Source organism: Podarcis gaigeae (genome assembly GCF_964106915.1).
Source record: "Podarcis gaigeae genome assembly, chromosome: 10".
Taxonomy (NCBI): Eukaryota; Metazoa; Chordata; class Lepidosauria; order Squamata; family Lacertidae; genus Podarcis; species Podarcis gaigeae.
In genome coordinates this window covers 30,585,645-30,598,466 of record NC_139686.1, presented here as the reverse complement: position 1 = coordinate 30,598,466, position 12,822 = coordinate 30,585,645, and the positions used below count along the sequence as shown (strand labels likewise).

General features: G+C 44.1%; 1 protein-coding gene across 4 annotated transcripts in view; it reads right to left on the bottom strand.

Moving 5' to 3' along the window:
* GRAP2 (GRB2 related adaptor protein 2) overlaps positions 1 to 12,822 on the bottom strand; it is a 48,406-nt gene that overhangs the window by 6,444 nt on the left and 29,140 nt on the right. For 3 of the 4 annotated variants that reach the window (XM_083701803.1, XM_083701802.1, XM_083701805.1), the window contains exons 2-5: positions 11,242 to 11,327; positions 7,698 to 7,789; positions 6,093 to 6,212; positions 2,364 to 2,535 (exon numbers count right to left, since the gene is read on the bottom strand). In XM_083701803.1, coding sequence (XP_083557929.1) covers positions 2,364 to 2,535; positions 6,093 to 6,212; positions 7,698 to 7,789; positions 11,242 to 11,319 — 462 coding nt within the window. In that variant the 5' untranslated portion in view covers positions 11,320 to 11,327. Of the gene's footprint in view, positions 1 to 2,363; positions 2,536 to 6,092; positions 6,213 to 7,697; positions 7,790 to 11,241; positions 11,330 to 12,822 lie in introns of all 4 variants that reach the window. The other variant, XM_083701804.1, reaches the window with a different exon arrangement.

Below are 12,822 nucleotides of genomic sequence, written 5' to 3'. Positions count from 1 at the left end.
TAAAAATTTCTCTAAACAGGGTTGCCTTCAGATGTATTTTAAACATCAGATAGTTGTTTATTTCCTTGAAATCTGATGGGAGGGTGTTCCACAGGGCAGGCACTGCTACCGAGAAGGCCCTCTGCCTTGTTTCCTGTAACCTCACTTCTTGCAGTGAGGGAACCGCCAGAAGACCCTCAGAGCTGGACCTCAGTGTCTGGGCCGAATGATGGGGGTGGAGACACTCCCTCAGGTATACTGAGCTGAAGCCGTTTAGGGCTTTAAAGGTCAGCACCAACACTTTGAATTGTGCTCAGAAACGTACTGGGAGCCAATGTAGGTCTTTCAGAAATGGTGTTATATGGTCTTGGTGGACATTCCTAGTCACCAGTCTAGCTGCCGCATTCTGGATTAATTGTAGTTTCTGAGTCACCTTTAAAGGTAGCCCCACATAGAGCGTGTTGCAGTAGTCCAAGCGGGAGTTAGCCAGAGCATGCACCACTCTGTCGAGACAGTCTGTGGGCAGGTAGGGTCACAGCCAGTGTACCAGATGGAGCTGGTAGACAGCTGCCCTGGACAAAGAATCGACCTGTGCCTCCATGGACAGCTGTGAGTCCAAAATGACTCCCGGGCTGTGCACCTGGTCCTTCAGGGGCACAGTTACCCCATTCAGGACCAGGGAGTCCTCCACACCTGCCCGCCCCCTGTCCTGCAAAACAGTACTTCTGTCTTGTCAGGATTCAACCTCACTCTGTTCGCCGCCATCCATCCTCCAACTGCCTCCATACACTCACACACGACAATCACCGCCTTCACTGGTTCTGATTTAAAAGAGAGGTAGAGCTAGGATTGTACACCAGGATTGTTTCCACTCACACACCCCTTGCTGTCCTCCATCCTGGCAAATAAGAAGCATTCTCAAAGTTCAAGGATGTATTCTAGCCAAGCAAAGACACTTGAGGAGACTGCAAAGCAGGGCAGGTGCAGCGTGTGGTCTGGGATGAGTTCCGACATTCAAACTCAGGACGCAAGGGAGAAACGTGCTAAGAGGAAGGCACGCTTGCCAAATTCACACTGTGATCAACTCCCACCCAGAAACCAATGTCCCCACTGTGGAAGGATGTGTGGATCCAGAATTGGCCTCCACAGTCACTTACGGACTCATTGTTAAAACCGTGTTTATGGAAGACAATCTTACTCAGCGACGAGTGATCGCCAAAGAAGATCCCTGTCAGATGCTTTCATGCTTCTTTTCTAACTGAATAATCCCTGATGCAAATACTTGATGCCATTTACCCGTCCTTTCACACAAACACACTTCTTTACTTTCCAAGACAGTCTTTTAAAAATGGATATATAACTGGCTGGAAAGAGGTCAGCAACATGATCCTCTCTGCCAGGTGTGTCATTGCTTCTCTTCAAAGAGGATAAGGAAGTGTTCCTCCCTGCACAATGTGGGTTACAAAACTTCCTTGCTATTGTGGGCACAATCTATTTTCTGCTTTGCCTCAGCATTCACATCCTGGTAATTTAATATCAGAGTCCACATCCTGGTTAAGCAGGGCTCTCTGGTTACTGTAGTTACCGTACCTCCTCCTTCTCAGTACGGCACTGTGAGTAATGGTTTACAACCTGTGACCTGTCGTTTCTTTGTTCTTCTGGCACAGACTGAAACAAGCTGCTAGCAACGTGGGATCTACCTACATCCCAGGGTTACCTTTTGCGCTCTGGTCACACCCACACCATACATTTTAAGCACCCTTAGCAAACTACAGTTTCTAGGATTTTCCTTGATTATTAAGGTGGTATAAATGTGTTTCAATGTGTGGTGTGGATGTGACATCTCTCTCCTCCTTTCAGTGCTCCATTCATTCTGGGTTTGTTTTTTTTATCACTATGCTTAAAACCATGCCTCTTGTTTCCGACCTCAAGGCCTCCCTTGCATTCTGTGTAGATTGCTGTTAGGAGTAAAATAAATCAAAAGAGGCAGTGAAATGAGATGTTCGGCTTCAGCAAAAAGTGTATCCTTTCAATGAACCAGCATGAATGCTCTTCCCATAGTTCCACCATAGTCCCCACCTTCTATTCCATTGAAGACCTTTATTTTTAGGCAAGCCGTCCCAGTCATGCTCATTGTCAAATTTCATCAATTTTACTACATTGCTTGGTCTGGAAAGGTCACTTCCTGGTTCACTTATAAATGTCTCCATAAAAATCAATTGATTTTTATAACATTAAAACTAACAAAAAAAGAAAAGAAAAGGTGGGATTGGGCACAAGTTTGTCTCATGGGGAAAGACCATTAGGACTCCTAATGACATGCTTCTGCTTCATATGTACTCATTCACCTTGGCTTGGTAAAAACAGAGCTCCTTGAGATTTACCTGCTGTTCTTTCTGGGTCTCGTCCCGCAGGAAGATCTGCGCGTGTCTGGAGATGGAAGAAGTCTTGTAGAATTCCACAAGTTTATTTAGTGACAGGAACTTTTCGCTCCACAAAAAGTAGTTGCCCTTTGGGTCCCTCATCACTTTAAAGTGTTGTACGTTCTCTTCATGTCTGGGTACCAAAGGGAGAAAACAAAACATTTGACAACAGTCTCATTCCCACTCATTTAATTTTTAAATGGTTTTGTTTTGTTTTGTATCCTACTTTAATGACATTTAGAAAGGAAACATTTGGGATGTAAAGCAGTCTTTGGAGCAGTTGTGAAAATGCTTCCAACGCTGGCAGAAACCAGCATGGGATAGAGCACTAAAGCTATGCTTAAAATCCTTAGCATTTAGAGGCCTATGAAAGGCCTTTATGAAGAGCAATGGTGCTGTATTAATGAAAATGGTCAGTCAGGCCCTCTTACTAAATATTTAATCACACAAATCATCAAGGCAATTTTGAATTAACATCCATCACCAGAGGAGACATGATGGGGCAGTAACTTCCTAGGCATCTGTTGTTCTAATATAGCTAAACCAATGTAATACAAGTCAGTCTAAACCAATGGCCAATATGAAGCCCACTAACACAAGCATCAGTGCTCCCATGAATAGCATGTATGATGCCTGGCCCAACAGAGAAGGATGAAGGATAAACCACAGCCTTTTTGTGTAAGGGTACTCGCTAAACAGGGATGGGGAACTTCAGGCCCAGTGGATAATGCAGCCTTGCACTCTATTTGTTTGGCCCTCAGGACTCTCCCCCCAGGCCATGCCCCTCACTGGCTCCTACTTCATACCCTCCTTGAGTGCTTTTGCCTGCCTGGAATGTCTCCTTGAACTCTGATAATGCCTCTTGCTTGTTGGGATGGAGGATAGAGATGGGTGTGTCCATGTAGAAACTAGCCGATTGTACAAAGCAATACTTTCCATTTGCTGCTTCAACCACTCATGCTTCTGGTGCTCCTCTCATCATTGGCATGTGGCCCTCAGAAGGTTGTCCAGAAGCGAATGCAGCCTTGAGGTGGGAGGAGCTTCCCCAACCCTGTTGTAAAAGGTCAGGGCAGAAGGAAACTATCTTCATGGTTTCTGCATTGCCAAATGCAGGAAGGAAAGTCCCTGCTCTTCCCTCAGTTTGGTCATATTTGAGAATAAGGTGACCTCACTTGGAGGAACCATAGCTCAGTGGCAGAGCACATGCAGGTTAGGCCAAACCCAGCTTGAAAGTGCCTGGGGCAGGACCACCCACTGGCCATCCATACTTTGCTGTTGGTGGGATGCTACTCTGGGCTCCTCCCTGTTTTAAGCTTCTCTCAATGCCTGTTGCTAAAGCAGCTGAAGGAGTAGCCTAAGAGCGAGTGAAGCAACTGAACTGCTCCCTATCATTTGAATTGCTGCCAGTTTTGTCTTGTGCTTGTTTACCTGCCTCCAGCAAGTCAGTAGGCAAAGTCAGGTTCCCACCCACATCGCTTTCTTCCTGTTTTAAGTTGCTGCCTGACAGTGTCTAAGCCAGTATGGTTAAGAGTGCTGGACTAGGATCTGGGAGACCAGGGTTTAAATCTCCTCTAAGCCATGAAGCTTTGTGGGTGACCTTGGGTCAGTCACTATCTCTCAACCTAATCATAGAAATATCATAGAAGGGATTCTGAGGACCATCTAGTCCAACCTGCTGCAATGCAAGAATATGCAGCTGTCCCATCCAGGGATCAAACCTGCAACCTTGGCGTTATCAGCACCACGCTCTAACCAACTGAGCTATCCAGGCTCTGCTTTGTACAGGCTGCTGTGAAGATCATATGGAGGAGTATGATGCCTCAAGCTCCTTGAACAAATGAATAAATGTAGTAAATCAATAACTAAAATAATTTGTCCAAAGGCAACGGCTATGGGAGTCTTCTTGCTTAGGCTGATCATTTGATACTGTGAACAGTATTTCTCAAAAATCTACAGATGGCTTGGGGCTAGTGTCACATGCCTCAGTTTCACACACTGGCAGTGGGAGCCCACTGGAGCCAAAATAAATGGTAATGTGTACATACCCCAACAATGTCTGGAGGGACTCAAGGTTCCCACCTCTGATTTAATGGGGTGGTTCTGCTCCATGTCCCAGCTTGTTATATATTTGTATGTTGTACAGGCTGAAATAACATTACGTTTATTTCAGCCTGTATGTCGTTAGCTTGATTGATTGGCTGTTATTTCAAAGAGGGCTTCGTGCTGCTACTGTAGAGATGGTTGCTATTTACCTGTTATTGTTTTATGTTTCATTTCCTTTTGGTTTTATTGTTGGAAGTCATGTTGTGTGCTTTGGCAAAGAGGCAACTCATAAACATTTGAAAAGATGGAATAATGGTCTACCTGGGAAAGAGGAAGCATCACACAGCCACTTTTGAGAGATGCTGTGCTCTGTTTTCAATTACAAAAGGATGGCTGTGGTGGAGTGGGGAAGGAGGGAGGGAGGCTGAGAGAAAAAAACATTTCAGCATGCAAGCCAGGACTATAAGGTCCATACTGGGCAAGAAGGCTGCTGATCTTTTTTGATTTATCATTTATTTATATATGTCTTGGAGAGCTGCGGTGGGGTGGAGGGCTCTTTTTTTGGAAAAAACAAACAAACACAAAATCTCTCTTTCTCCCAGGGCAAGATGGTTCCTTAGGCAGCTTTGTGGTGATCCTGCGGGAGGGAGAGGCCACCTCAGGTAAACTACTGAGAGCTCTCCAGGCTGTTGTAGCTTCTCTCCCTCTCAGGGCAAGATGGCCTTGCAGTGGTTTGTTTGTTTCTTGCTTTATTGTGTATTCTGTGCTCTCATTTTGTATTTTTATTTTGCGAACTGCCCTGTGATCTTCAGGTGAAGCGTAGTATACAAATTTACTAAACAATAGTAAAAATAAGGAAAGTTTACCCCTCGCTGCAATTACTACTATCCTTAGCAAACTACAGATGACTTGCAGCCAGCATGAGAGCCTCCTTCTCCAACCAAGTTCTCTCAGAAATATAGGATACTTCCCCATCAAGTTGTAATACTGCAAATGATTCATTTCCGCAAACATTAGCAGCAGGACTTTTAATTTACTGGATTTCCCCTGCAAAGTGTAAATCTGTATTAAAGGGGGTGGGGAATACAAGCTGCTGTTTTGATGTCGATGCCATTGTGTGAACATAAAAGAACAGCTACAAAAATAGGAGGGGAAATAAGGTGTGGGGTCTGGTATAGGTTGAGCTCTGCTTGAGCGCTAGAGCTGCAGTGGGTAGCTGCATGTCAGGGTTCAGTCCTTCTCAGGTCTGGAAACAGAGCTACCTTGGAGGAAGAGGAGGAGGAGAAGCAGGACCCCCAACAGAAGACCATACTGCCAGTGACCCCAATACACCTTCAGACCTAGACATTTCAGTCACAGGACTGGAGGTCTCCAGACCAGTCGCCTGACTCCCTGGTTGGCTCTCTGAATAAGTAAAGGATTGCATCATTTATATATTTGATTGGCTGATGTTTTTATATTGTAAGCTATTCTGTCAGGCCTCGTTGGAAGCAGATAGCAGGATAACAGATTCGTAATTAAACAGATCTTCATACAGAGAAACAGAAAACAGGCCTGTTTAAAGATGCCAGCTGGAGGGAGACCTCCTCAGTCCCAAACGCCAGTCTTTCCTAAAAGGTAGGTAAGAAGGCTACAAAGCACAAGTACCTGACAGAGATGGAGAAGTCGCCTGGACGGTTCTGAGTACCTCGGACGATGAAGGAGCCCACTTTGTTGCCCCTGAGCATATTCTCTGCCTTATGGCGGGATACGTCTTCATGGAACCAGCTGAAAAGTGCAACAGATTGCATTCATGGAGATGAATGTAGGTGGTGAAAAAGAGAGACAGAGAAAGAAAGAAGTAAAGAAAGAAGTGATAAAGGGGGAAAAATTGAAGAGAAAATTTACAGTGAGCCAAGTAAAGAGAAGAGGGTACAATGGTAGAAAATGCCACATGACTGATTCTGAAATAGAATAGCCCAGCTATTTGCTAAAGGAAAAACTGAGTAAAAATAAGTAAATGCACCCCTATTTTGGAAACCCCAAATTCCTTCATGTGCTGCTTTCACAAAGATCAAGAAATGCGATGACACCAGGGCAGGGCATAGGGGCAGAAGTCCAGGGCCCCACTCACCAGAATGAGCAGGTGGGCCCCTGCATGTTGTGGGGCTGGCATATGCTATACACATGACCATCCAGAGAGGGGGGCATTAATTCAAGGGTTTCAACATCCACAGTGTTTCAAAGCTCAGAAAATGGAAGTATGCCATTCCTATTGTTAAATGTCATGACTGTATGTAGTATGCCCCTCTATATTCACAGTGTTTCAAAGCTCAGAAAATGGAAGTATGCCATTCCTATTGTTAAATGTCATGACTATATGTAGTATGCCCCTCTATATCAGATCCTTAGATTCATGTGTAGAGTCTCACAGTTCAGAAGGCTCATAGAACTGAGTTTATATCACCCTAACGTACAACCCAAGGCACAGGTACTTGCAAGAGAAAAATGGATGAATTTTGTCTAAAAATGAAATAAAATATAGGCCTGCATTTTGTTTTTTGAGTTCTCACCCTTCAGCTGCCAGCAGATGGAACTGCTCCATACAAATAGTTCCTTTTGGTTCCATCCAGCAGGGGCCAGTGGTGCAACACATACAAGCCAACGACAATCCCCCAGAGCCTACAAACATTGTTCCTCGCACACCTGCTCCAGGTTAATAATATGCCAATAATTATTTAGAAGTCTGCACTGCCACGCATGTAGTCTACTGAAGTCAAGCCACCAGGTGTACTCTGTGCTACAACACAGTACTTTAGGGGGGGGGGAAAGCTTTTTTATATAAAAAGGATGCAAAGTAGTTTGATTGTCACTGTTGTCTTTAAATCTGCAGAGAAGGATAATAAACTTGCATATGGTACCACAGCATATGAGCACAAGAGGCTGAGAAGTTTATGCCTGGGCACTGTGAACGTGGTTTAATTAGCACCTTTGGTGCAAACCATAATTTACTTAAGGACTGCTAAAGCAGGATCCTGCACTTAACAAATGACTGAAATGTCCCTCTCTGCCTCATGCACACAATAAATCCTCTTTTTACAATGGAGCAGGTGCACAGGGCTGAAGATCAAAATAAACATCGCTTTAATTGCGTGTCTAGCAGGAGTTTTCAAAATGTTAATTCTAGGAACACCCTCACCCCTGACTTTCATCAGGACCGCAGTGTACAAGGACACACTCAAGCTAAACACCTAGAAGAGTTGACATACTTACCTGGGACTGTGAAAATCTATGAAATTCTTTGGGACATATCCTTCATAACTATTCAGCTCAGCCTTGTACCACTCTTCCTTAGAGCTTAAAATCTATGCACCAAAAGGAGAGTCAGTATTAGTTTAAAGGACATATAGCTCTTATGCTACCCGGGTTTTAAATGTCCCCCTCCTGGCACACGCCCCACTGTTAGACATTTGTCAACTTGCCCGCAAGGTTCTGAACCAAGCTTCAGCAGTTCTTTGGGAAAAACCTCAATTTTCTCTCCTTAGAGCAGGTGTGGGAAAACTGGCCCTCCAGGTGTTGCTGAATTACAACTCCTACCATCCATGGCTATGCTTGCTTAGGCTGATGGAAGTTGTAGTTCAGCAGCACCCAAGGACCAAAAGGTTCACCATACCTGCCTTATAGAAATGATATGGCAAAGCCACTGTGCCTGACTGAGAGCCCAGTTCATGCAGTTTGCATGCGAAGTGTGCTCTACCCAGTCAAGGGACAGTGGAGATGCACTATTGTCCCTGCTGCAGAGGATGCATGACATCTCCCATCCTCAGTGTTTACACATTCAGTGTGAATGTCTGCAGGTGGAAAGCCCATGCACTTAGATCTCTACATACCTGGGCTTCCCTAGGAGATGGGATTCCGGCTCCTACAAGAACCTACCCATGTAGAGGTATAAATGCTCAGGCTCTGCTCTTGCAGATGTCCATGGATGGTGGTAGCGGCAATGGTGTAACCCTGCTGCCCCTTGTATAACACAATAAAATGTATGAAGGGTGCTGAAGTGTTCACAAGATACAAGGATGCAACTCCAGTAATAGAAGCAAGGTTCCCAAAATAAAGGCAGAGTGGGGGTGTTGAGGACATGTCCTCAAAACATGTCCTAGCTGGAACCTATCCAAATTAGGAAGCAGGCTGTGAAACCTTTCCCAGACACTGATTGGTTACCGTAATTGCTGAAAAAATGGTTCAAGGGGCGATAACCCTTCTCCTTAAAGTGGTATGTATAGGGTCTTAGACTTGTAGGACTTTCAGTTTATGCTTCATTTGATGCCTTAACAATGCTTCGCCTTGGGAGAATACAGACATCTTTAGGAGTCAAACACATACAGATACTTGGCCAGCATGGAAGACTTCTGCAAGACTCATCAGCTGCACTGGACTTTGCTATCTCAGTAAATTGGTTTCCTTGTTTAACAGTTGCTGCTGTTTGTTAGTGACTAATTACAGTGCTACTTCAGTCCTGCCTGATAACATAGCTTTTTCAGCCTGCACACAGATATGGTCACTCAGCCACAGAGACAAGCGGCCCTCCTCTGTTCAGGCCCTCCTCTGTTCAGTACAGCAGATAGAATTTTCTGATTTGCAAGTGGTGCAGGCCCGGGGATTTTAAGGCTGCCACGAGGTTGGGTGGGTGTGTAGGGGCACACAGCTACTCCCTAGTCACTGCCTGCTAGGAACCATAAAAGAGAGAGAGGGAGCAGAACAGGTTCATTTCTCACACTGCAAAACCACTTTGCAAAGGTGCCCACTTGGCAAGTAGTATCCTGCTCTGCAATGTAGTTAGCATAATAATTAATCCATCCCTGTAGCAAATGAACCAGACTTCAAAGGTAGGCAATGCAGTCGCAAGAAAAAAGGAAACAAAGCAAGTAATTTGAAAAGACAATCATAGACCGGATAGGTATCAAGGGCTCTTGCAGAAAAGCAGCCACTGTGGGAGCAAAACATGCATTTGGAAGAAAGAAAACTATGAGAAGGACACAGAGGTATTAGAGGAAGTGCTCATTAGTTTTGCCCAAATTCCTGCAGACTTGTTCAGATGGTGGAGGGATCTGGATGTGTATTTCTAATATGTCTGTGATGAAAGAGTTCTGCTTTGAAGATCTTACAGGGGGCTTAAGGAACTGTGTGAGAGTTTTTTTAATGGGTTGTTTTGGTTTTAGTGGTCTGCACCAGGAAAATACAAATCCTTCCATTTAACTAACAGGGTGGAGAGCGGCCAAAAAAAGCCCCCTGGTCCATAGAGCAATGCCTGCATTAGATCCTATAGATGTTTATGTGGAAGGACGTCCCACAGACTTAAAGGTAAGTGTGTGCAAGACTGCAGCTTTACTTGTGCTGACCTTGCACTAAAGCAGCTGAGGCATGGAATCAAAAAAGTCCCAAAGGCTGGTTGGACCAACAAGAATTCAAAGAATTGTAAACTTGTGCCCACTATAGGCAATAGAAACTTAATGTTTTCCACTGCCCATGGATTTACCAAGCTCAAGTCAATGTAGAGAAATGCACTTAAGTCCATTGATTTCAATGTCTAGATGCCTGCATTGAATTGTGGCCATTGTGTTTTGGCTCTACCTCTTCATGCATCAATCTTTTCCTGAATTTGGTAGCACTTTCGACTTCCTTACACACACAGGTATAAATGCCTAGACAGTGGAACACAACAGAGGATAATTCCTGTTATGTTGTGCTGCACTGTACATAGCGTACACCACATAAAGACCTTTAAACCATTAAGCAGGCTAGAATTTTTTGTAAATGAATATATCTGCATTCATCGTAGAAAATCTCGCTTTATTTTTGCTCTTCACAGAAATAACCACAACGTAATCATCTGGTGAACCTTAGTGATGGCACCTCATGCCAAACTACCAAAAATATGTGTGGCTAGGAACCAGCTAGATTAGCTATGCCAGTGGCTGAACTAAATATCACTTAAAATAAATGCAGCTGTTTATCTTCCCATGGGCCAATGCTCAAACGGTAAAAATACTAAAGGCGACCTCTGTCTAATGCTTACTTTCCTGGAAAGAGGTATCTGGAGCAATCAATTTCCCTGGTGCATGGAGGGCTGGCTTGTGATCATTTTTCTAAAGAAGGGGTTGAAGTGAGGAGATAGGTTTCCTCCTGTCAGTGGGCCTCACACTTCCTGCCTCTTTCATCTTTTCCACATCAGGGCTGCGACCCATATCACTTTTCAAAAACAGCCTGATACTTGGTATGTACATTTTGTGTGAAGTAGAGATATTTCACAGTTAGGTTACTGTTCCAGAGGACAGCCTTCCCACAACCTGGTTGGATTATATATCCCATTAGCCCCAGCCAGCATTGCCAAGGGTCAGAGGGGATGGGAGTTGTAGTACAAAACATTTGGGGGGATTAGGTTGGGGAAGGCAGTCATAGGGTTTAAAGAACATTGGTAAACAAGACCCCCCCGCCCCCGTGCCCACATTGTCCCAAATGATTTCCTTGTGGATAACTCTTCCATTGTTTGTGACTGCTTAATGTCCTTGTAGAAGGTGCTACTTTGAGTCTTTGCTCTTCTTGTTCATCTTTGAAATGCAGATTTAAATTTTGGACTAAGAAGGATTTTCTTTTTACTATGCAACCTGGGAATTATCAGTGAACCACTAATCTACCAGTGCCAGTTGTGGGTTTGCTGTCTTATGGGATGGATTGTTAATACAAGCTCATAAGCATTGAGCAGAACTTACAGTGTTAAAAGAGAAAATACTTGGGTGAAACCTTGGTTTTCACTTACCTTCAGAACATCCCCAGCCCGGAAACTCAGTTCATCCTCTCCTGTTGCATTGAAGTCAAACTTTGCAGTAGCTTCCATACTGTCTCCTGTGAAGGGATCAATGGTAAAGCTTAGTATAGTATTAATATCTGTTTTGTGGAACTGTACTGAACACAGGAAAGCTTGTTATGGCCCTTTTACTCAGGGGATCTTTGGACGAGATTGTTCTATAAGTATTTCCCCACTTGGACAGGTCTGACTGTCACTGTTATGCCACTACGAACACTAGCATAATCGAGTCACAATCCTAAATTCAACTCAACCTGTAACAGGGTCAATAGTACAATTGGCCAAAAGTCAGAAAAGCTAAGCATCATCACACTGAAATACATTCCCACAGCCTTCCCCATCATCAAATCAATCATTATCTTGGGTGGCATCATCATCCTTGCAGGAAAGGCACTATCAGTCAACATGCACCAATGGGCAGATAATTCCATTTACGTCTTCCAGCCTAGTATACAAATACACACACCCTCTGCAAAATGCACAAACAAGTGGCCAGAAAGAGACACCAGTGCTTCCTTATGTACATAGTGTTGCATATGGAGAAACCATATGCTTCTCAAAAGGAGGGCTTCAGGCTTGCTGAAGGAGCAGTGCCTCCACACGACAATTTCCATAAGAATGCGCAGGATGCAGTTTACAAATGGTCTTCAAGGGCAGCAACTTTCTGAACCTTGCATTACAATAGGTTAGTTGTGAAGTTGCCTGTACATGCTTAAAACACATGTCTCCAAGAGAAGGATCAGCTGGGGTTTCAGCTGAACCAGAAAGAGGCAGCCCAGACCACAGTGAGAAAATGGCTTCGATATCCTCTGGGATTAAAAAAATTGTTGAGAAATATAAATAAAGACAAGGGGCAGGTTATCAATTCTCACAAATGTCAGAATCAGAGATGGAAAAGCCTATGACCCTGCAGATGATGTTGTACTACAACTCCCACCCTCCACAGCCAGCATGGCCAAAGGTCAGAAATGAGGTTCTATCACGTCTGGAGAATCATAGGTTTCCCATCCCTGCTGCAATGATGTCAGAATACCTGCAGGTGCACATGAGCTCTACAAGAACTCCATTTTGGCACCAAATAGAGATATTTACATAGTGCAATGGTGTTGAACCTGTGGACCTCCAGATGTTGCTGGACTCCAGCTCCCATCAGCTCTGATCATTGACAATGCTGGCTGGGAAAGATGGAAGTTGGAGTCTAACAATATCTGGCTGGTCAGAAGTTCCCCAGAGTTTCCATTGTGAAAGAAGACACCATTATGAATACAGTTGTACCTTGGTTCTCAAACTTAAATCCGTTCTGTAAGTCTGTTCCAAAACTAAAGCGTTCCAAAACCAAGGTGCAAAAAAAATGGATTAATCCATTCCAGACTTTTAAAAACAACTCCTAAATCAGCAATCTAAGATGAATTTTACTACCTAACAAGACCATTGAATCCATAAAATGAAAGCAATAAACAATGTACTGCAGTTACACAATCAACCCATCAGTAGCTGAACTGGGTTCCACACAGTCGCAGAAACAAAAAAGAA